At 35.9% G+C, this 21,992-nt stretch overlaps 1 protein-coding gene across 12 annotated transcripts in view; it reads left to right on the forward strand.

The window, feature by feature from the left end:
• Window positions 1-21,992, forward strand: part of WDPCP (WD repeat containing planar cell polarity effector) — a 149,225-nt gene that overhangs the window by 48,815 nt on the left and 78,418 nt on the right. For 10 of the 12 annotated variants that reach the window (XR_010428902.1, XM_064647663.1, XM_064647658.1 and 7 more), the window contains 5 exons: window positions 379-449; window positions 701-760; window positions 9,343-9,457; window positions 12,757-12,890; window positions 17,137-17,328. Coding sequence is in view for 11 of the 12 variants with exons in the window: in XM_064647663.1 (XP_064503733.1) it covers window positions 379-449; window positions 701-760; window positions 9,343-9,457; window positions 12,757-12,890; window positions 17,137-17,328 (572 nt within the window). In the remaining variant the exon portion in view is untranslated. The remainder of the gene's footprint in view (window positions 1-378; window positions 450-700; window positions 761-9,342; window positions 9,458-12,756; window positions 12,891-17,136; window positions 17,329-21,992) is intronic. The other 2 variants (XM_064647664.1, XM_064647661.1) reach the window with 1 other exon arrangement.

Below are 21,992 nucleotides of genomic sequence, written 5' to 3' on the forward strand. Positions count from 1 at the left end.
CACTTTTTCATTGCAAGCTGGGTAAGGTCCTGAGAGCTTTATGCATAATTGCCGTGTGGAAGTCATGGTCAGTGTGGATAGAACATGCCAACTGTTCCTATGACTGAGCCTTCCAAAAGGAGATCCTTTGACAATAGAAACCACAGCCATTTCCTTCCAATGGTGGGTAAGTTTTACGCTTAAAGTCACTCCTAGGAATCTTAGTTTTGTGTTTCCACAGAAAAGGAAGCTCAACTTGAAGAACTTTTTAAATTATGTGTAAAAACGTTTGTACACATTCCCACAGGTGCATACACACACACACATATATATACAGTCACCTATATATACACATTTCTCTACCTTCTGCTTTTTTTTTTTTAAACTTTTATTTGACAGCCCGAGATTATCCTTGGATCCTGAAAAGCAAGAGAGCAGACAAACTGCGAGATGCACTCAAGGAGGTGGAGGTACGTTTCAGAAGGTTTCAAGTACAGCAGCATCTAATCCGGTTTTTAGACCTCTTTCAACAGCTTTAGTTTTCATAAAGATCCAACTCTCCCAGTGATGATAAATGTGCTTTTGTCTGGTGGGCTGTTCTAAAACAGCTGCATCTTTGTGTGGAATGCCTCATCTGTAAACTTGAAAAATCAGAAGTCTGTTAACCGATAGTGACAATGCGTGCTGCCAACTCCACTCTCTGTTTTCTGTTGCCCTCTAGGACTTAATGCAAAACACTCCGTGTGTGCTGAGCAAATGGAAGAACAAACATACCTGTCAGGTATTGTGTTATGCAGTGTTCAGTCAGTGGTGCCAAAACAGCCATCCAGTGATGGAAGCAGCAGTGTTAAAATGTTAACTAACACCGAAAATCATTGGGCTTTTTTTAATATATGGGCCCTTTTTACCTAGATTGGGTTTATTTAAATTTCTACTCCGAAATACATGCCTGAAATAAAAATCTGGGGTTTATCAACACAAAAAATTACATTAAAGGGCCCTGATTGTGAGAGATGATTAGGATGATTATTGCTGCTGTTGTTGTGGTTATTGTTATTATTACTCTTATTGTTTGGGGAAACTGAAAACATCCTCAGAATAGCAGGCTGAGGGACCAGTTAAAATATATAGACAAGTCTGTGGAATATGACACATATAATCTGTGTTATATTATATTTTTATGTCTTAATTATTTTCATGTCTGTCACTGTTACTTTATTCTTGTGTAATATGGGAGGGAAACTGTAACTCTAAACCAACTAGATCATTAATCAAGTTATGGAATAGGAGATATTGTGACATGTGGCACACATACAGCTATGTTCTCTGGCTGTATGAGTTCCACATATTGTACAAGAAAAAACTTTTCACATCCTCATTACAACAGAGCAGTAGGACAGGTAGGAGAGCTGAACATGACATGTGCTTTAGCTCCTTAATCATGTGCTTCTTCTGAAAAACATATGTCATGAATTTTATATGTTTATACAGCCTTCATGAGGAATTGCATCATATTTGAAACTGCTTGGCATGGGGAATACTTGTCAATATAACTGTTTCTAAAAAGAAATTTTATCTTCTAACTTTTATGCTTTTTCAGTCTCATAATTTTTTCTTTTCATTCAAATAGCTCCAAATGTGGGCCAACAGAATGAATATTAAATATCTGAACATTATACAGCTAAAATTCCAGGAATATCTTTAGGAATAGCAAAATGTTTAAATATTTGATATGCCAAATGGTATGCAGTCTTTTCACCTCAATAATAAAAATATTATTGTCTAAGCTACATTTGCCTATCAGATCTTACCCCTAGTTAATGTCTATCATTCGTGTACAGATTACATGTATATATCTGTGAATGTTAATCTTCTAAAGCTTATTTAAATATTAATTGTATGCTAATTTAGAGGATTCGTTTTTTCCTGTTATTATTGTTCTGATTAGGAAAGGAGTTTAGTTAAGAAATACTGAGTCAATTAGCTGTGAGTGTATTCATTTTCTTCCCAGTTTGCTGTCTCTTCATTTGCTTTCCCTGTCCATTCTTCCTTTATCACTTTCCTTCCCCTCCCATCTATCTGCATCCACCCTCATTCTTTACGAACACATACTTTGGAACAGTGAACTTCTTTCCAGAATGTGATCATTCTGCCTTCATCATATAACACCTTTGGTTGACTGTCAGTTCTGTATAAAATCCTTCTTTTTTTTTTTTTTTTTATTTTTTGACTTAGCATCCTCTAAGTAATTTCAGGCTTTCATCAACGTAAATGAGATAAATACAATTTCACTTATTTCTTGTACAAGATGGGAAAGAAAAGAGATGGGTGCTTTTATCTTAGTATATTAGGTCTAGCTCTATATTGGGTTGAATAATGTAAAGGAGTAGTTTAATTAGTTGAGTATTTTTGGGGTTTCTGTAGGTGGTTTCATGGCCAGAGTATAAGTGATGGTGTAGGTTATAACATAGCCAGAGTGAAAGTTATAGATAAAAATCACAGTCATTTCTCTGTCCTTAAATTCTCCTTTTGGTTTCTCAATTACAAAACAAAATATCTTTTTGCATAATAGTGGCTGATTATTGAAATCTCCAACAGGGCTTAGAATGTTTTGCTGAAACAATTGTGTTATTCCACTTTCTGTCTTCCTGAAAATAAAAGACCTCCAACAAATGAAAATAAAATAGAGAAAAATGAATCATTTGGAAGAGTCTAGAACAGAAAAGCTGTCTTCTATCAATTTTGATGTCAGATGGTTTGTTTTTCTGCTCCTCATCTCTCTTTGAGCATTTCACAGCAATAATTGGACTGTCCCTTTTTGATGCAAATATTCTGAAGCCTCTGGAAAAGATGTTGTACGTTTATTTTTTAATTTTATGTAGAATACTAATCAAATGTTTCAGCAGAAAGTGGTTACCATGTAGTGGTGGGATCTGTGGCATAGCACCATTGTATTCACAGCCTCTTTTATATGGATACCAGAGCTAGTGGGAAGAGTCCAACTTTCAAGAGTAATAGAAAGCAATGTGTCAAACAAACAGCATGAAGAGCATGTAGTGAATTACCCTGATTGTCATAATTGCGATGTTTTGGGGTAAATTTGAGTATATGGTTTAATTACAATATCTTTTTTTTTTTTAGCTCTTTGGTTTTAGTAGCAATACATTGTCAAATAAACTCATGTATAGAAATTTAAGTATTGAACTCAACAGCCATCATATTTTTCAATAAATGTTCTTTGTATTTGAATCTGCCATATCTGTACCTGAACCAGGAATAATACTCTTTGTATTGTAAGAACAATGTACCATCCAAAAACTCAGTGGCTGCTGAACCTTGAGCAAGACAGAACAAATGGAAATAAATCTGAAGGGTGATACAATGATAACAAGGCTATCCTTTAAAAGAGTAGTAGGATTTCCCTCAGAGTTTGTGAAAAACAAAGGACTTCTGCTAGTGTGCCTTCTGTAACCTAAACATCAATATTCCTAATCCCTCGCTGCTTCCTCCAACACTTCCATCTTAAAACTAGCCCACAGGCAAAAATTGGGGGCTATAATTTTACATATGCATCTGCTAAAAATAAATGTGCTGTCACACTAACCAAATGACCAATTAGACTTCATGCATATGTCTCAGTGAGAAATCTTGTCTATCACATGAATGTATTTCTCAAAGTTGGCTTTTCTGTAGGAGTTTGCCTAGAATGACCGTAACGTTGGCCCAGCTTTCTACCTTTCTGTTCATTTTATGCATCAAAATCTCTCCTATTACTTTTTTTTGTACAATCAGTGCACTAGAAGTTTCACATTTGCTTCCTTGTCCATTGCCAAAAAAAAAAAAAATCCATTGACCTTTATTTTTGCAGTGCTAAGTACACATTCTAGTATTGCTTAGGGCTTCTGAAATGGATGATGTGCCAGTTCATGTAAACATAACCTAGACAGTACAGGGATTTTTGTCAAGGAGCTTGCTCTCATATTTAAAAGAGCTTAGTTGAGTCCTAAAGGGCTGAGGTCGTCTCTTTAGCTCTGTTTAGGATCTGAACCCACACCATTTCTGTATGGTACTTCTGACCCCCAACTCTGATGACCTGTGTTGAGTTGCTGAAATAATCCTATAATCTTCAGTTAGCTGATGTCAAAGGAAAATAAATAGACCATAGAAGAAGGATGATGGGAAAAAGACAAGAAGTCTTTACAATAAGGTGCCACTGTGCTCCTCAGCTTTCCCTACTGAGGAGTAATAACCTAAGGAATTAATTTTATCAGTATTGTTGAGTTTACTCAACTCAGCCCTGGCTGCTTCCCTTCTTCTTGGTCTCCTTCTCTAATTCTTTGGAATGCTTTTAAGTTTTGCCACAAAATCATGAAATCTTCCTATGAAATTATGCCATTGGTTCAGTTTGGTTTTACAATATAAGGCAGTAAAAATTAATGAAGTCTAGCCAAAACATTTGATTTCCAACTTTTTTTTAGTTTTACATTTGCATTACGGTGTTGAATTAAACACATGCCAACACTGTTATACATTTTATTGAATCAGAGCCAAGCACTAGCTATGAATCATATCTATTACCTGCTAATGAAAAAGATTTATGTATTCTTTGCTAAATTGTTTTGATTTCATTTAATTGTGCTTGTGTTGCAATTTACATATGCATATAAATGGTTTTTCTGTTGCCATCACTGGCATACTTAGAACTGGATTCTGAATTGAGATCCACAGCAGTGTTTTCTGACATGGCCTGTTCTATCACCTACAATGCCCATAAGCAAAGTGATTTAGCAAGCTATGTGGTGACATAGAGCAGCACATTTGATATCAAAATTCAAGTCATTCTGGCTAGAACACATGAGCAGCTAGCACCCATCACCAGTTACTGAGGGGAGCACTGCCCTCATATTAAATTCTTTTGGTTGCTTTTGATCACAACCATAAATGTCTTGTGTGGTTTTAGATATTTGGAGCTAGAAGTACAAATGCATTGATTATTGTGAAACAGTAACGTGTAACAACAATAACTTCATCTGTAATAAGGCATGCAACACAGTAATTATGGTGGAGTGGCTAAGAAAGCAATCTGGAATGAAGAGGTGGGGAAAAACCCTGGGAACCTGCTTGAACAAGAAATGCTTTGCAATTCTCTTCTCCTTTTGCATATTCCTTTGTCAGTTGGACTCTGTAAGAGAAAACAGTTTGCAGCAATATTTTTTACAGGCGTATTTTCCTTCTCTTCCAATTTTAATCAGATAGAAGCAAATCCTGGCTTTGCTCCGCAGGTATCTTTTTAGGTAGAAGGGCTGATAAACAGCTAAGCTGCATGAATGAGGAGGCAAGAGCTAAGGTTTCTGAGGGTAAAGGAATCCACTCAAGTACATGCTTAAGTTCTACTAAACTCCGTAAGTCATGAACCAGGACTTAAGTCCTTTGCTTAATAAAAACTAACGCAAATATATATTAGACCATATTGCTATTGAGGAAGGGAAGGGCTAAGTCTTCCCCTGAGTATCCTCAGCTCCTTCTTATGTCTATCTTGCTCATTGGAGGACAATTTTTGGCACATAAAGTACATAATCCCTTCTATCAAAGTCTTCACATTCAATCCTTGGTAATACTGATATTGTGGCCCTTCCTTCCCAGCATGTAGAATGACCACATGCCCAAACATTTCACTCAGACTACATTCGAGTACAAAGGCTCTGCCTATTCTTCCAATAGTTGTGAAGTTGTGTTTTCATATTTTGTTTAGGAACACCTGGAGACTGTTTAAGTTGTAGAGATTACTCTTCTGATTTTATTTTTCCCATCACAGTACTTCAATCTGAAAAATTTATGATGTGTTTCATTATTGTGAATTTCCTTCCCTAATTTAATATCTGTTAGATGGAATGATTTAGTGCCTGGTGTAAATAAAGCCTCTTACATTCGCTTTTATTCCTCAGAAATGATGGGCAGTTCCCTTGAGCAGTACTTTTTGGAGCTGAATCACTTTTTATCTGTGTTCAAGCCAAGTTTGCAATCTTCCCTATTTGCTTTATATTCATTTGTACTTATGATTGGACTGCTCCCATCCACCAAAATGTGAGCTTAACTATACAAGCTTACCTGTACCAGCACTTAACCCTTGTTATCATGTAACAGTCTTTGCATAGACTACACTGTGAGAAACAAATTGAAATAGTGTTTTCAATTTGAGCACATAAAAATTTTCTCTGTTACAGAATATTTTTGACCAAAGATAGTCTAGAATCATAGAACCATTTAAGGTGGAAAGGACCACTGAGATCAAGTCCAGCTGTTAACCTAACAGTACCAAGTTCATCACTAAAGCATGTCCTGAAGTGCCACGTCTACATGTCTTTAATACTTCCAGAGATGGTGACTCCACCCCTGCCCTGCTCTATTTAAGTACCTGCTTGTATTTCATGGTAAACTTTAGGAACTAATTTTTAAAAATCCTCAGTTCTAATCCAAAACATTTTTAAAGGAAGATGGATTAAATACTAACCTTAAATGGCCATATAGGGTGAAAGGGCTCTGATTTACTTTTTAAATTTAGACTGAAGTTCCTAGAAGAATGAACTTAAACCTATGGAGCAAAGGCGTGTTACCAATCATGGTAAGTTAATAGAGTAAAAATTTGTTAAAGTAAAATTTAAGTTTTTCCCAGATTTCTCAAACTTCTGAGGAGTGTAATGGGAAAAATGTTTTACTGTAAAATGAAAAGAAAGAGGGAACGCAATGGGAAAAATAGTAAAAGCCATGGAAATTACACTATTTTTACCTTCTTTCTGTCATTCTATCATGTCATACTGATAGCATAAAGATCTATGCAATGTTGAAAATCCATAGCATTGGTTTAATGACTAGTCTCATAGATGTAAAGCAAAGCACACCCATTAGCACAATATCTTATGTTTATATAAATTGTCTTGTCATCAAACACTGGAGCAGTTTTCATTAATTTTTATTCTAACTCTGTAACAGGTATGATCTATGCCATTACCAGGAAATTAATATATAGAAATAATGTGAATTTACACCCTGAGTTTAAAAATGCTAACCTTACTTGATGCACTCAGGCCAAGAGTTTGCAAGCACATCTGCACACAGGGTAGTGGATGGACGTGTCAGCAGAATGACAAACATGTGGCCTCATTTCATAATGCAGTCAGTCAAGATCCTTAACCATCAAAACACATTTTTTCCTGTTTGGCCTCCCCTCTTTACCTGGATGGGTGGTGTGTTTCCCTACTCTATCAGGTAAACCTGGAGGCTACGAACAGAGTTCTGATTCACAGTGGGTTTTCTCCCAGGTTAACTCCAGTTTGTTTTCCTTGCTCCCTGCAAGAACAGGAAGCCTAGGAACAGCCTACCAGTATAGTAACACTTTCTGAGGGAAGGACGTAGCTCCCAAGCAAAGGTGTTGTGGAATAAACATATTGGAGAGTTTATTTGTATGATTGCACCATCGCTTCTGTTGGCACATAACGCTGAAAGTTTTGGGGTGTTTTACTCTTCTCTATCAGGCTAATATTCATTCAGTTACTTAGAACTGAGCTTTCTAGAGTACGTAATTTTTCTTGATCATTGCTTACATCACAGTTTGGCAACTTCTGGGTTTCAGCCCTCACTTTTTCAGCTGGGTTTTTCGGACATTTGTAGCTAGCAGTAGTCAAACTTTGCTGGACGTTGGAAATAAATTGTGATTTTATCTACTCTAACTTCAACATAAGGACAAATTGAAGTTTTGAAAGATTGTAATAAAAGCTGCATGAGTGTAACTGTGTCTAACATTTTTACTAGGACAAAACCTTAAAGGACATCTGTCATCGCAGGGAATATTGAAACATTGACTATATATATTTATCAAGTGAATGCATGATTAGATTTTGGCAGGATGAAGGCTGATCATTTTGTTCTTAAAAATTCATTTCACATCACACGTATTTTTTTGTTTCTATTTCACACATCACTAGAGTTTATTTTCAAAAAATGTTGGTTAAAGATATTAGTCAGGGCAAGAAGATTATTTATTTAAATACACTTGTTCTGTTCTATGCTATGGAGAGCACAGAGCTGTAGTAATATAGCAAAATATGCATAACTGAAAGTTTCTGTAACTTAATTATCAGGAACAGGGCATTGCACAAGGGGCAAGCTCAATTAGATAACTACATTCCTGTCCCTCATACTTTTTACTTATTATATAATCCAGTGGATCTCACTGCAAGAAAGTTCTAAAAATTATATTGCAAACATATTTGTCTCATATCTCCAGCATAGAACAAAAAGGGATTTTTTTTCCTGCTAAATTCTCCTACAAGAGCAAGTATTTCTCTAGTAGTTAATTTTTTTAAAAAGCACAGAGGTTTCTTTAAAAATCTGCTGTTAGGTAGAAGAAAGAGCTGGAGTCCGAGATTCCTGGCCTTTGGTGAGCCCTCTGGACTTGTCTGCAACAGTCTTTCCATTGAGGATTTCTGTTATGGGTTTTGTTTTCTGATTTCCTTTGCTGTAATAGTTGCATTCAGAAAATAAGTAATGGTTTTATGATGCAAAAATAAACGTTTTTCATAACTCCTCCCACTGAGAATTCTCTCTCTCATACAAGATAAGGCATCAGAAGGACCTGATAAATACTGTGACTTAATCTTCAAGATTATATGTATCATTTAATTTAAATTAATTACACAGAATTATTCAATTAGCTCTGAAATAACCCTCTGACTATACTGTCCAACATTTTAAATTCTTTCTTTCTAAGAGAGACATCTATAACCTTATGTTGAGGAGTGAATGGGATATATTGGGAGCTCACAGCTATCTCTGTGGTAGGGCATCATTATTTAAGTTAAACAGTATATGAATGATCAGAAATAACAAGGATAGCAAAAAGGTGCTGGTTTTAATCTGTGATAATAATACAAAATTACATTAAACTCTACTTTATATATTTTTTCATGCAGGATGTGCAGTTATTTTATACAGAAAAGATCAGATCCATGGGTGATAGAGTGATCAGTGTCATTCCTTCCCTCACTCAGGACAGAATTTTGATCTCCATTTTTAACAAACTCATTCACTATATGTTATGTAATATTTGGGGACTTAGCATGCTGCTTCTTCAAGTGTTCAGCAATTGTAATTCTCGTACCCGTGTAATTCAGTGTGGCGTTACATCTCTCTTTCGTTGAAAGAGCTTTCAAAGTCATTATAAGACATCTTCACGTCAATGATAATTCATTTTTGCAGTTTTGAAAATTAGGTTACTACATAATGGACGAGGGATAATATGTACCTTGGAACGTTTCACTTTATTAATGATTTTTGATGTCTTGTTTTCTCGCTCTTTGGATTTAGCTCCTCTTTCACTCAGGTGTCTTGGTGTCCCTAAGCCTTTCTGGGCCACAGCTGGAGAAAGTGGTGATTGACAGGACCCTGGTGGGGAAGCTCATCTCCGACACCATCAGTGATGGTAATTACACCCATGTGCAAATCAATTGCCTACATTAACAATAGACTAGAGAAATAGTATGTCAACAGGTAGACTAATTATTGCCACTGGGGACTTGCAAACACAACAAGTAATTGCATGTAATGCCATAGTTACAACCCTCAGGACTAAGAACACTTTAAGAATAATTTTTAACATCAAAGTTTTCAGGCTTGTCAAATGCTGCGTGGGTTTCTAAAATTCAGTTTCTTACACATTGTAACCACTGTGAACATGCCATTTGAACTTGTCGTGTTTATTTTGTTAAGGAGGAAAAAGGGACAGAACCAAACATTGGCCAATTGATTAATTACATGGGATAGTTATTATTAAAGTTATTATTTAAAAAGGCTGGGTAAGATTAGTTATGTGGAGGTATTCTGATTTAGTTTCTAAAAATCCAGAATCTCACTATTGTTATTAACTAGCGACCGCTAAAAATAAAGTTTTCATTTAATGCAGAAGAAAACTTACAAAAACATGCCTGTTTTCCATAATATGACTACCATATCATTGAGAAATCAATCGGGTATCTTGGCTTCTGCACAAGCAAGAATATGAAATTTTAATGTGAGCCCTATTACATGTGAATTATCTTCCAAATTCTTTAAAAGTAGGCCCACATTATATACTTCTGGTAAGATTATGTGCTTAATTCAGGTTTGATCTTTAATGATTTATTTTCCTCCATACCCAGGCATCTACTGAATGTTGGCCTGGTTCTTTAAGAAACCTACAGTACTGTGTCCCTATGATCTTTTCTTATCAATGTATTGTAGTTTAGTCATGAAAATAAACATTATTATGTTTGTAGAATCTTTATTTATTTATAACCTCATTTTTTATCAAGTAATTACACAGAGAGCATAGAACACATTTACTTTCTTGATTCCTTTTTTTCCACTCTTCAGTTAAGTTACTGGATTCCATCTCCAATATTTTGCCCTCAGTTTCCAGAGGGAGAATATCATACTTTCAGGTGGCAAAAAGTAGGAAAGCATGGAAGCTAAGGTTATACCCAAATTGAATTTGTTTGTAGAAATTATTTGGAATACTCTGTCTTCAAGAAAAATAAAAAATTAAATTATATGTATCATGCCTTACCTTGGCTTAATATGTCATAGAAATACAAATATTTGTCTAAAAAATACTGCTAACTAAAAAAGCTTACAACTAAAAAAATAATAAAGCAATAAATATGCTTTCCTACATTTATACCACTGTATTTATTATATAAACAACATTATATAATAGTTTGTCCTTATTTTCACTTTTTCAAGATTTTCCTAAACTTTCATGTTCACTAATACCCATGTCCAAAGGTGAAATAAAACTGCTTCTGTTCCATTAAAGCAAACCACCCAATAACTCATTGCAATACAGTTTTTATTTTCATGAACAACAGAAGATACTTTTATTACCCACACAAATAGTGTTCAAAATACAAATTTTTACACTGAACTATTCCTATATGAGAACCACAACATAATGTTGTCCCAGAGGAAATTCACTTTAATTCAAAAAAACTGCACATCTTTCCAAATCTGATTTGGAATTGGGCTTGTGATTATCAAGTTGGCCAAAAGAAATTCTATATTTAGTACAAGAACCCTGTATAAAAATAATATTTCTTACTTTAGCAACTGCGTATACGTAGAAATGGATAAGGATTACAATCTGCCGAAATTACTTATGAAATGTTATAATTCTAATTTGAAGTAGCATGTTCTCTTAACATTTGGAATAAAGGTCAGGTTGTGTGCACAAAATACAGAATTAATACTGCTTTTGTAGTGCTCCTGCATCTAATAAAGTCCTCCTGGTTCTGATTATTTATAGGCAAAATTTCATCAGCATCTGAGGTGTGCTGTGGCTCATCTTTGATGTAAACTGTGTCTGTGAGGGCATCAAAATATTTTAACTGTGTGCATACATATTGAGGATACCACACTCAGTGGTTTTCAATTTTCATGTGTGTGCAGGATCTCAATTATGGCACTAAATTATAGATCTCAGTTTTAGTCAGATACTTTATCACCTTTTTTTTTTTTCCCACCAAAAAAAGCTAGAGTTAATGTTACATTTCAAAGGCAATTATTTGGCTTTAGACTCTACCCTTTAGCATTTGCATACCAGATACTTCAGAGTTGTGCCAGGACATGGCTGTTGGAAAATGCAAGTGGTTATAAATCAGACTAAATCAAACCAAAGCTGACTAGCCAGTTTTCCATGCTTCCATGTAAGACTGAACTGTCAATCTACTTAAGGATATGCAAAATTTAGATTTAAGAATCTGGGATATTAGTAGCAAGTGCTTTTTTAAGTTTGTTTTTCAGAGATTGTTCTACAGGGTTCTGTCTGTTTGTTTTTAAATCCAGATCCACTTTATTTGGCATTTTCTTTTTAACGGAGGTTTCTGAGTTTGCAGTCTGAACACAGCTTGCTAGCTTTACTTTAAACATGTTTCTCATCAATTATTCCTTGGTGATCTGGTAGTAGTTACCCCAATGACTCACTTCATACTCAGACATCTCTTTAAATGTGGGTGCTGCTTGAATAACTGGGAAAATAAATTGGGAAAAATCCTAGATACTATTTTCTAAGTAATTTTCATTGACAGATTTGTTAATCACTTTTGTATTGAACTATTTTGGTCTAACACCCCCTTATGATAGCAGCAGGGATTCCACTGTGCTTTTCCAGACTCCAAGGGAGTCTGTTCCATCTGGGTTATTTGTATTGTTTGGGTACCCCCACATGTGAAGCTTTCATCAAGTTTATAACCCCCCTAAAGCATAATCCTGTATGTCTGCAGCAGCACCAGGAACCTTACAATGTCAAATACCAGATACACCTGAAGTACTAATTTGCATTTATCACCCTTAGCACAAACTTAGCTGTATTAGGTGCATTTCTGAAATACTGGTGGATGTAACTGTAAGAAAAAAAAAATACTGAAGGCTGAACTGAGATGAAAATTAATGTGGAAGGGCATAAAACATATATTGGGATGTAGTGGCAATTTGATATGAGATAATTTATTCGGGTTTGTGTAATCAGAGTACTCCTTAGGCTTTATTTCTCATTTCCAAGAAGGTCCTGGCAGGATGACACATTGATGTCTTTTAGGACATTACAGGGCTTTCAGTGCAATATTTCAGACACTGTCTTGAAAAAAATTGCTTTTTGCAGTGTCTCAGTGGAGTGTTCAGTACTTTTTTTTTTGTTACTAGAAACAGGTATTACAGTACTGACAATTTTTATTTGGGTTTCTTTTTCAGCTGTTCTTACAGACAATTTCATCATTTTGTCATTTGAGGATCATAGCCAACTCTGCTTTATTCAGTTTACAAAGAAGATGGATTCTCCTGATGTAAACAAAAGACTGGAAAAACTCTCTTGTTTGGACTTTAAGGTATAGCTGTCAATGGTGACTGCAAATACTGCAGGAACTGTACATTATGAATCACTGGTACTCACTGATACTGTATAGCAGCATAAATTGCAAACCTTTATATAACTGACCAAAGCAGCTCAAATTCTGAAAATGGCAGTTACTGAAAAGTAAAAAAAAACAAAAATAAAAAATTATATGACATCCTGATTTAACGTGTTAAAATACTGAGCCAAGAGGGATCCAAATTTCTACTATATTTACGTTTGGGCTCAGACACACATTTGAGTGACCACTGCTTGACAGATTACCTTGTGTCCATTGAGCAGCAGTAACTGACCCTTTGCACATTCTTGACATCTAACAAGCATGAAGCAAAATCTGTAATGGTAAACCTCAGTGTAAAAGATTTAAGTTAATGTGTTTTACCTCTTGTTTGTCGTGGGCTGAAAACACACACGTGGTCAATTACTGTGGCTCAGCTGATAGACACAAACTCATGAAGCTCTGATACTTCAGCTATCTGTCTGAGCTCCAAGACTGCTGTAATTCTTTGCAGAAATCTGAATTTCCCCTCTAGTTACAGTGATGGAGTTGTTAGGAGAGTCGCTTTTACAATTAAGCCACTGAGTTAGGGCTCAAGGTAAAGAAGCTGAGTTTCTCACTACTGGTCAACTATATATGTGACCTTAGGCAAGTGATTTGGTTCCAATGTATGTCAATTCACTAGTTACACACTAGTGAAGATTAAAATACTCCTTTTTTGCAGCCCTTTACGTGCGGGTTTGTCTATACCACAATGACACCAGCAGCTGAAAGTAGCCTAGAGAGAGCTGAGCTGGCTTTAAACTATCCAGTCTGTATGTCAGTGGAAACCAGCTCATCTCGGGCTGAATTACACTGTATCTTGGACGGATTGGGCTGTGCAGACATAACTGATTTCAACCATAAGCTCTCTGGCATCAGGGCAGCAGCTGACCTTAGGTAGAAGTGCGTGGTGCTACAGCAGTATGAAAAAATAATCAGCCAAGGCAATTAACTTTGTACAGGTGAAGTAGGAAAGGGACTGCATCCAATTCACTGCAAGAATGGAGAAGGGTCAAGCCTTTGCCCAAGAAAGGTAGAAAGATACTGTGAGCAAAGGAGAGAGTTTGTATTTATTTCAGACTGGGTAAATGTTAAGGAAAACAATCTTGTGCTAGCAAATATTTTCCCCTTGACAACCCCTTAGTAATTTGCTTGCTGATATAAGGGAGCTTGCATCTGCAAGGCAAGCTTTTTAAGGATATGTTTAATTTAAGTTTTGCTATAATGTGTTTTAACTTGCTTGGTAGAAATACTTTCTGCTAGGATTAATATCTAATACATTTTCCAGGCTGTTTCAGTTCAGGGCCTCTTTTCAGCAATGGCTTGTGTTTGCAAGATTGATCCAGCCTCCATAACGTGGATTTGAGACAGTTCACTGTTCACTGGGAACTGAGCTGATACATACTTTACTTTAAAATGATGTGCCTTGTGCCTGGTTAAGGCTGTGCTTTGGAAGTGAGTGTGGTGTGTGGGGTGGCTTTTTTTTTTAACAGTGCTAAAGTTTAACGAGGAAGCCATGGTGAACTGACAACTGCCTTTGTCATTGGAGTGTGAGGGCCACAGCTCCTGACTTAATGTTTGGAAAAACCAGAAATATCTGCTGCACTCCTTAATAGGGTTGTTAAGTTTTCAGTTCTTTGCTGACACAGCTGAGCTTCTCAAAACACCTCTGTGTTTGCTTTCTCTTGAAATCAGTGGGAATCACTATGGAATACTTCATTGCCAGCAAAAAAAAAAAGGCATTTGCATTTTTTAATTGAATGTTCTTTTGTGTGAGGCTTGCTAGTTAGGCAGCTAAATATAATTTTTATTATCTTCAGAATTGCACCAGTGTGAGACTGCAGGAAGTATTATTCACTGCTGCAATAATATTATGTCAGCTCTCTACACTGATTTAGAGTTCTTCATGGCTGATTTTGGTCAAACTTCCAAAAGCTAAAGATCACACAGTCAGCACTAGTGCCACTCTCAGTAGAAACAAAATCATCCTCAGTTGGAACTGTGCAAACTTGTAACAATAACAAATGGGGGGTGGGTAGGGAAAAAACCCCATTCCTTAGAGCTGATTTTTTTTCAAGAGAAATTGAATGGAAAAGATAACTTGCACTGGTATAGAACTACCACGGGATTAAAATCTGGAGCCAAGATTCAGGAAATTTGATTGTAGCCTTCACTTCTGCCACTGACTTTTGGTGTAACCTTAAGAAATGTAAACGAGAAAAATGCTTGCAATGATATAATTAAATTTCTCTCATATTATCATTGTAATGATAAGCAACTTCACATTGTTTGGTGTCCAGGCTCACCGTGGGCAAAATTGGCAGCAGTGCTGGACTGCCAGAGTGCTGTCAATAATAAGAACAAGTCAACCATGCTTTCCTCCTCACAGCTTGATATTTATCCAAAAGTTGGTTTTTTTACACAATGCATACCTAAATGAAAGAATTAATCTCTCTATCCTCTTCCTTTCTAAATGATTGAATTTTATTTACATTTTGAAACAATAAAAGAAAATTTATTATATGAGTCACTACAGTTTTGAGACCAGCAAAATAGAATACCAACTATTATCATTTGCCTTTTCTCAGTGGCACGAGTCCATATTTGAGTGACATGTCTATTGCAAGACATAAAGGTTTACAAAAGATTTGTGGCTGTTATTACATATGAAATTGTTATGAACAGTTAATGCTACTATACAGGACTAATTAACGCATGTGTAAGTATTTGTGCTTTTCCAAGCTAATCAATGTGTTGTCACCCAATTAACTATTTATATATAGTTCTAATTCAAGTAGCAGCTACCTGTTAACTTTTGTGTATGTTTTATCTTTACACATCTAAGTATTTTGACAAGTAAAACACAGGATATTCTGAAAATATTGACCTTTTGCAAGTTTTTCCTGTCTGTGGTTTTTTAATCCATTTCAATTTACCGAAGGAGACAGAACGAGGAGTTAAATGTTTACCATGAGAGAACAACATTGGTAATTACTTTGATTTCAGTTCCTTTTGATGTGTATTCAGGGGATGAAGAGGTCAATAATATTATGACCATGCAAATAGAAAAGGGTTCTTTTTGACCATATAAAAAACAGCAAAGGATTATTAAAGCATTAACCTTGATTTTAATGGCCTTGGTTGAGAGCTGAGATCACAATTTGGATGAGCCTGATTATTTACTAAATACAATACATAAATGCAACGGGTTCTTAACACCCATTGCACTCTGGCATTATCGCATTACTGCCAGCCTTTGTTGCCTTGCAGACAGGAATATGAAAGCAATCTGTCATGTAGTGAGACTGGCTCCAGAAGCATTTCTCTGATAAGAAGACCCCCTGCCCTTTGCTAGTGTCTGGTCCAGTAGGCTTAGCCATGCGCTTAATCCCCAGAAAGTGGTTCGATTATTGCTGACCAGCAATGGCAAGATAGTTTTTTTTTCCCCTAGCTATCAACCTTCCATTAATTCCTTAAGCAGAAATGCGGTGCAATCTATATTTCCTTGGCATGTGTCACCCAGATGGTGCACTGCTCATGTTTTCAAATAACCATGCTCCAAATAACAGAGTTTGAATAATAAATTCCACAAATCCTTCCTGAGGAAGAGGCACAATTCTCAAGAGCTGCATAAACTTTACGCATGATGCTGTAGCTCATCCACATTATGCAGAAAAGTATATATTCTTTTGCAAAGCAGATGTTTGTGTTTGGATTCTTTAATTTAGGGAGGAAAAAGAAAGATATATGTTTGCTCAAATGCTGTAGAATATATTTAATATTTGATTATGTCTTAAACACTAGCCTTAGCTCCGTGGTCAGCTTTGCAGAACTTGTCATTTAATATGGCTAAGCTTAAATCCTATGTGGAGGTCGATGCTGTCAAGCAACCATGACTGTACATTTTGGTATTGATTGGAGTCATTGCAGTAAATTCCTTCTTAACTCATATTCCTTTCCATCCCAATCCCCTCCCCACAGATAAAAGTGTGAGCATGTCTTTTTCTGTCTGAGGAGATATTTTTCACGTTTACAGACAGCCTATATGAAGATATATGTAGGCAGTACTCTGTGTGTATATATACATTCTTTTTCACACACCCAAAGTAAATGCTCCCATTTGCTCCTACTATGCTATTTTATCACCTCAAATATTTCCTACATTTTTTTCTTCCATCAGATTTCTTATGTTGATATACTTGGACCAGAAGGTAGAAGGATGAAACGTCACCTGGCAATAAACTGTATGCAAGATATGGTCATTTGCTGGTGGTCAGCAACTAGTGATGGAGCATGGCCTTGGTCTCCTATTTCCTGTGAGAGGGACAGAGCCAACCTATTGCTATTAGGCTGTGCACATGGCAAATTGGAGGTAAAGTGCTGAACTCTCTTGTTGCATGATTTTTTCAGATTTTCTAAAGAAAGAACTATTCAACTTAAATGCATATTCAGCTAGATATAAAGAACAGATACGATCAAAACATAAGAAAGGAAGATCAACCATGCTAATCTTAAAAACAAAGGTTTGTTATTTGATTAAAAAAGCACCTTATTTAGTATGTTTACTATTTTCACATTAAGACTGGAAACCTGAAAAATGTAGCAAGGAAGTTATGTCTTTATCATGGAGTAGCTTTCGTGTTGCTAAAACTGAAAATAAAAGTGTCAGAGTTCCACTAGAAAACTGAGTTAGCAATTGTAACTGTTGCATGCATGTCTGAAGCAATTATTTTACATTGGCTGCAATGTTAACTGATAGGCATTTTACATCTATTTCAAGTGTTTTGTTATAAAATTCTATCTATGCCCAGATGGTGTTTAAATTGTTGCTATGAGTATTGATCAAATCAGGAACTGTTTTTTTCTAAAAGAAAAAGTCAAAACTCCTCATCTACAGGTGGGAATGTAAGATACAAGTTAGGACAAAGCTACAAGCTGACCCTCTTCCTGACACCTGCTTAGCTTACCTTTTTAGGCAGATGTTTCCGTTTCATCTGTTTCATTTTTATTTCATCTATTCAAGAATCTTCGAATCCAGTTTATTTTGTTAGGCAGAAAAATAAAAACAGAGCCATCTCTGAGAGAACTGGAGCCTGAATTTAAAACACTAAAGCTTTTCTGGACTAACGTCTTGTATAGATGCTCCTGTATTCGGAATTTTATTTTCAGTTTGTCTTAAGCCATTTTTAATATGGACTAAAAAGGCACTGACTGTGGGAGAAGAGCACAAACTTGAGGATCAGCTGTGGAATAGCTGTTCTGGATTAGCTATTAGAGACTATTTCCCTATAGGGAAAAACCCTAAGTAACACTTTAAAATAAGCCACTCTAACAAGCCTGTTCTCTTTAATTAGGGAAGATGTAAATGTTTTAATGTCTTGGAACTATTACTTTGATAACTAATATTTGAGTGAGATTTTTTTTTCCCTTGAGGCTTTCTATATATTGAAAGCCAAAGAGAAAATGTAGTTGAGACAGCTTTTCTTTCTTATTTCTGTCATTAGTCACTGTAGAATTGAAGTTTAAATTACCTCCAGCTCTGCCTTCTTTACTTCTTTTCAATTGACCTCTCTCCACTTGCGGTCATCTTTGACTCATCTCTCTCCTCTGCCTGCTCTACACCTGCAGTTCTCCATTCCCCCTGCAGCTATGCCAGATCACATAGAAAAATTACTCTGGGAGCTAAAACGCGTGGCTGTTCTTTGTAAGCTTTTCCAGCCTAGTCCCTGTGCCAGTTTGATATTATGAAACTTCATCCTACTAACATTTCAGACCTTATTTCTTGCCATGACTTCCGTATGTCCAGGTTCTGACAGTGACATTCCCATGCCTTTTTTTTATCTGTCTGCATCTTCCAGAAAGCTCCCTAATGCCAACAAAGCAGTTTGCAATCTCTGTTTTCTGAGTTGTTGTTTAGATGTTGTTTTCTTCTAAGAAATTCACAGAAACCACCCTGTCAGTTCAAAGCTTTCTGTGTTTCAATTTTTATGTTATAGGGAGATTTCCAAAATCACAGGATTCCTCAGATTCTTTCTGTGCACCTAGTTTTATCCTTTTCTGGTTTAGACTCTGGTATAGTCCTAAGCACATCACTGGTGCTTTACACAGTGAAGATAATTCACATTCACTGAGGCTTTAGGCCTCATAATCCCTTTAATTTGGCCCATATTGTAATAGAAATATAAGAAAAGTCTTTTTAAAAGCAGAACTGCTAAATTTGACTGTTCAATTGCTTTCCCTTTTTTGATTACTTGCCTGTACTTGTCTGTTTCAATTCTAAGATCTTTGGATGAAATTTCTTTTCCTCTATTTATCAATAAAATACAAACACTATGCCAGGGCTATGGAAAACTTAGTCATATATGAATAATAAACTGTCTTGCTGGTTGTCAGTTAGGCTGTTCCATGTACTTGGAATGTTCAGTAAGGCTCAAGACACTACCTACATGCGTAGCCTATAAGTATAACCCATGATATTATTTGGTTGAGGTTTTTAACCTTATTTTCTTATGGGCAGGAGTTAAATTCCTGTGCACAGATGGGAGAACATCATAACCCAGCAGTTCTAGAAGTAATGTCAACCCCCAACCTGCATTTAACTGAGGTATATTTTTCCCCTACAGTCTTGGAGGGGGACATTAACTTAACACCTTTAACTTCTGAAGGTCATTTGATAGCTTAAACATGAGCAAAAACATAGTTAACATATCTCGAGTGCTCTAAACGGTTACTCTCCAGGTCAGACACCACAAAAATACAGTGGTTCTGTAAGCATGCTTATTTTCCTCTCTTTGCCTCTACTCCCTTAACATTTGTAGTATTCTTCAGGTAAATAAAAACAGGATGTGCCATTGTTATGCATGAAAGTAAATCCATATTTATCCTATTTCACCAGTAATATGACAATGATTATTGTCAGCAGTAGAAGAATAAGAAGCATGAGCTGATTCAGTTTAGAGCATTTATCATAAAGAAGTGTAATCAAGTAATATCACCATTTTACTTGAAAGTAATAGTATCGGTTGGATAAAGGAGCATGATTATCTAGAATTAAGAGAAAAGCAGAAATTACTGAATATCAAGACCATAAAGAGCTGTTTGGCATATTGGGTTTGTGAAACCAAGCCCCAGGAAATGAATGGGTGCTACCCACAGCCATCACCTCGGTGCTGACCTTTGAAAACCACAAAACGACCTGCCAGCTGCTGACACTCGTGTGTTGGGGCAGAGCAAAGGTAAATGGGGCACTTATTTGATACTACTTCCTGCCTGGAAGAATTTTTTGAGTATTATTGGCTGCTCACCAGAAGAGTGTGTATGAGGATGAGGACAGGAATAGCTCTGGGATGAGACAACCCAACCCCTTGTCATGATCATCGCCTGTAACCACACGTTCTGTGTTGGGATGATTCACATTGCCCACAGAGTATTTGGGGTATTGTGTACTTCAGCAGCTTTTCAACTTAATGAAAGAAATACATTTTACTTTTTAAATACACTGTAAGTCTGATTTGAATTTTACTATGTGGCTTTATATTTTAGCATTTACTACTATTAAGGCTACAGGTAAGCATTATTCCTCTAAAAACAGAAATAACTTTTTCCTTGCAAATCTCAACTTATTTTACTGAATTTTTTTTCTGAGATCAGTGTTTACTGTATTGAATGCTGTAAGATTTGGTGAAGAATTGTCCCTTGAAGAAATAAAAGTGCTTTTCTCTTTAGCATTGTCTTTGCTTTGGTGTGTGATGTACATTTGGACAGATGCATCCATGTTGCTGCAGGAATATTTGTCTGTTGGACCTCTGTCTGCTTTCCTGTGTGCGTTGGTTTCCTCCAGTAAACTCATCCATTCTCTAATTTATTTATTTAATTATTTGGTGTTTGTTTGTTTTGTTTTTTCTATATTAAAGTATCAGTGATCAAGGATGTTATTTAAATTGTCTCCCTGTGGAGATAATGCTGGTGTTTTGTTTTCAAAACCGGAAGAGGAACCTTCAGAAATTACTTCAAACAATTTGCTATGAATAAAAAGGATCTGATGTGAAATCATCTTTGGATTAAATGCTTTGAGAGAAAGTCCAGTTAAAATCAACATGAACTTTATTCTGCAAACAAAAATTAACAGGAGGTGCTGATGCCAGGGCTCAGTTACTGTAGTACTTTGCACTTGTCTTTGCCATGTTTATTTTCACTCCATTTAGTGCTAGTGTGAATGACTGAAATTATACTTCAACCTTGTGGAAAAAAAATAGTTTTCCTGAGAGAGAATGTTATTTTTCTTTCTCCCAAGAGAAAATATTTAAGTTATTGCGTCCACATTTCACCTCAGATTTGTGAAAAAACACGGCAGATCTTTTCTGTGTGCCCTGTCCTACAGTTACTGCAGTGCTCAGAAAAACATCCACTGTGTGTGACTGAATGGCTGAAATACCTCTCACACACATACAGCAAAGAATGTAAAATCCTCCATGTCACATTGAGTTAAAAGTTCAATGAATAATATGGGATAAGGATGATGATTATGATAAATTTTGAAAGAAAATAAGAACAAATGTTGACTGGAGATCTAAATAGTAAGATTGCATGTAGGACTGTAGACCCAATGCATCCAAAGAAGTAACCTAGAGTAGTAGCCTTGTATTTTTATTTTAGAAAGGTTTTGAAATAGGGTGGGTTTTTTCCTTTTATCTTCACAGTGCTGTATTTAGAACTATTTTACTCTAGTATGCACCACTCTTCCCACTTTATGTTTCTAATTAAAATGTTTGTTGTTATTTGGAACCTCACTGTGTGAAATTAAATAAGCCACTTTTTTAGCATCCATGAAATAAATCAAACATTTTTTTCTCATCTGAAAGACACACAATTCAGTCACAGCAAGCTTATTTCTCTGTTTCTTTTGTTTTCTTTTTTCATCTGCCTGGTAAGCCAATTTTCTGCTTAAGAACTACTGGTTAAAACTCTTACTTGTTTTGATATGTGGACTTTATCCTTTCCCAGTATTCTATGCAAAATACTTCAATATTCAGTGTT

Source organism: Pseudopipra pipra, chromosome 3, assembly GCF_036250125.1.
Source record: "Pseudopipra pipra isolate bDixPip1 chromosome 3, bDixPip1.hap1, whole genome shotgun sequence".
NCBI lineage: Eukaryota > Metazoa > Chordata > Aves > Passeriformes > Pipridae > Pseudopipra > Pseudopipra pipra.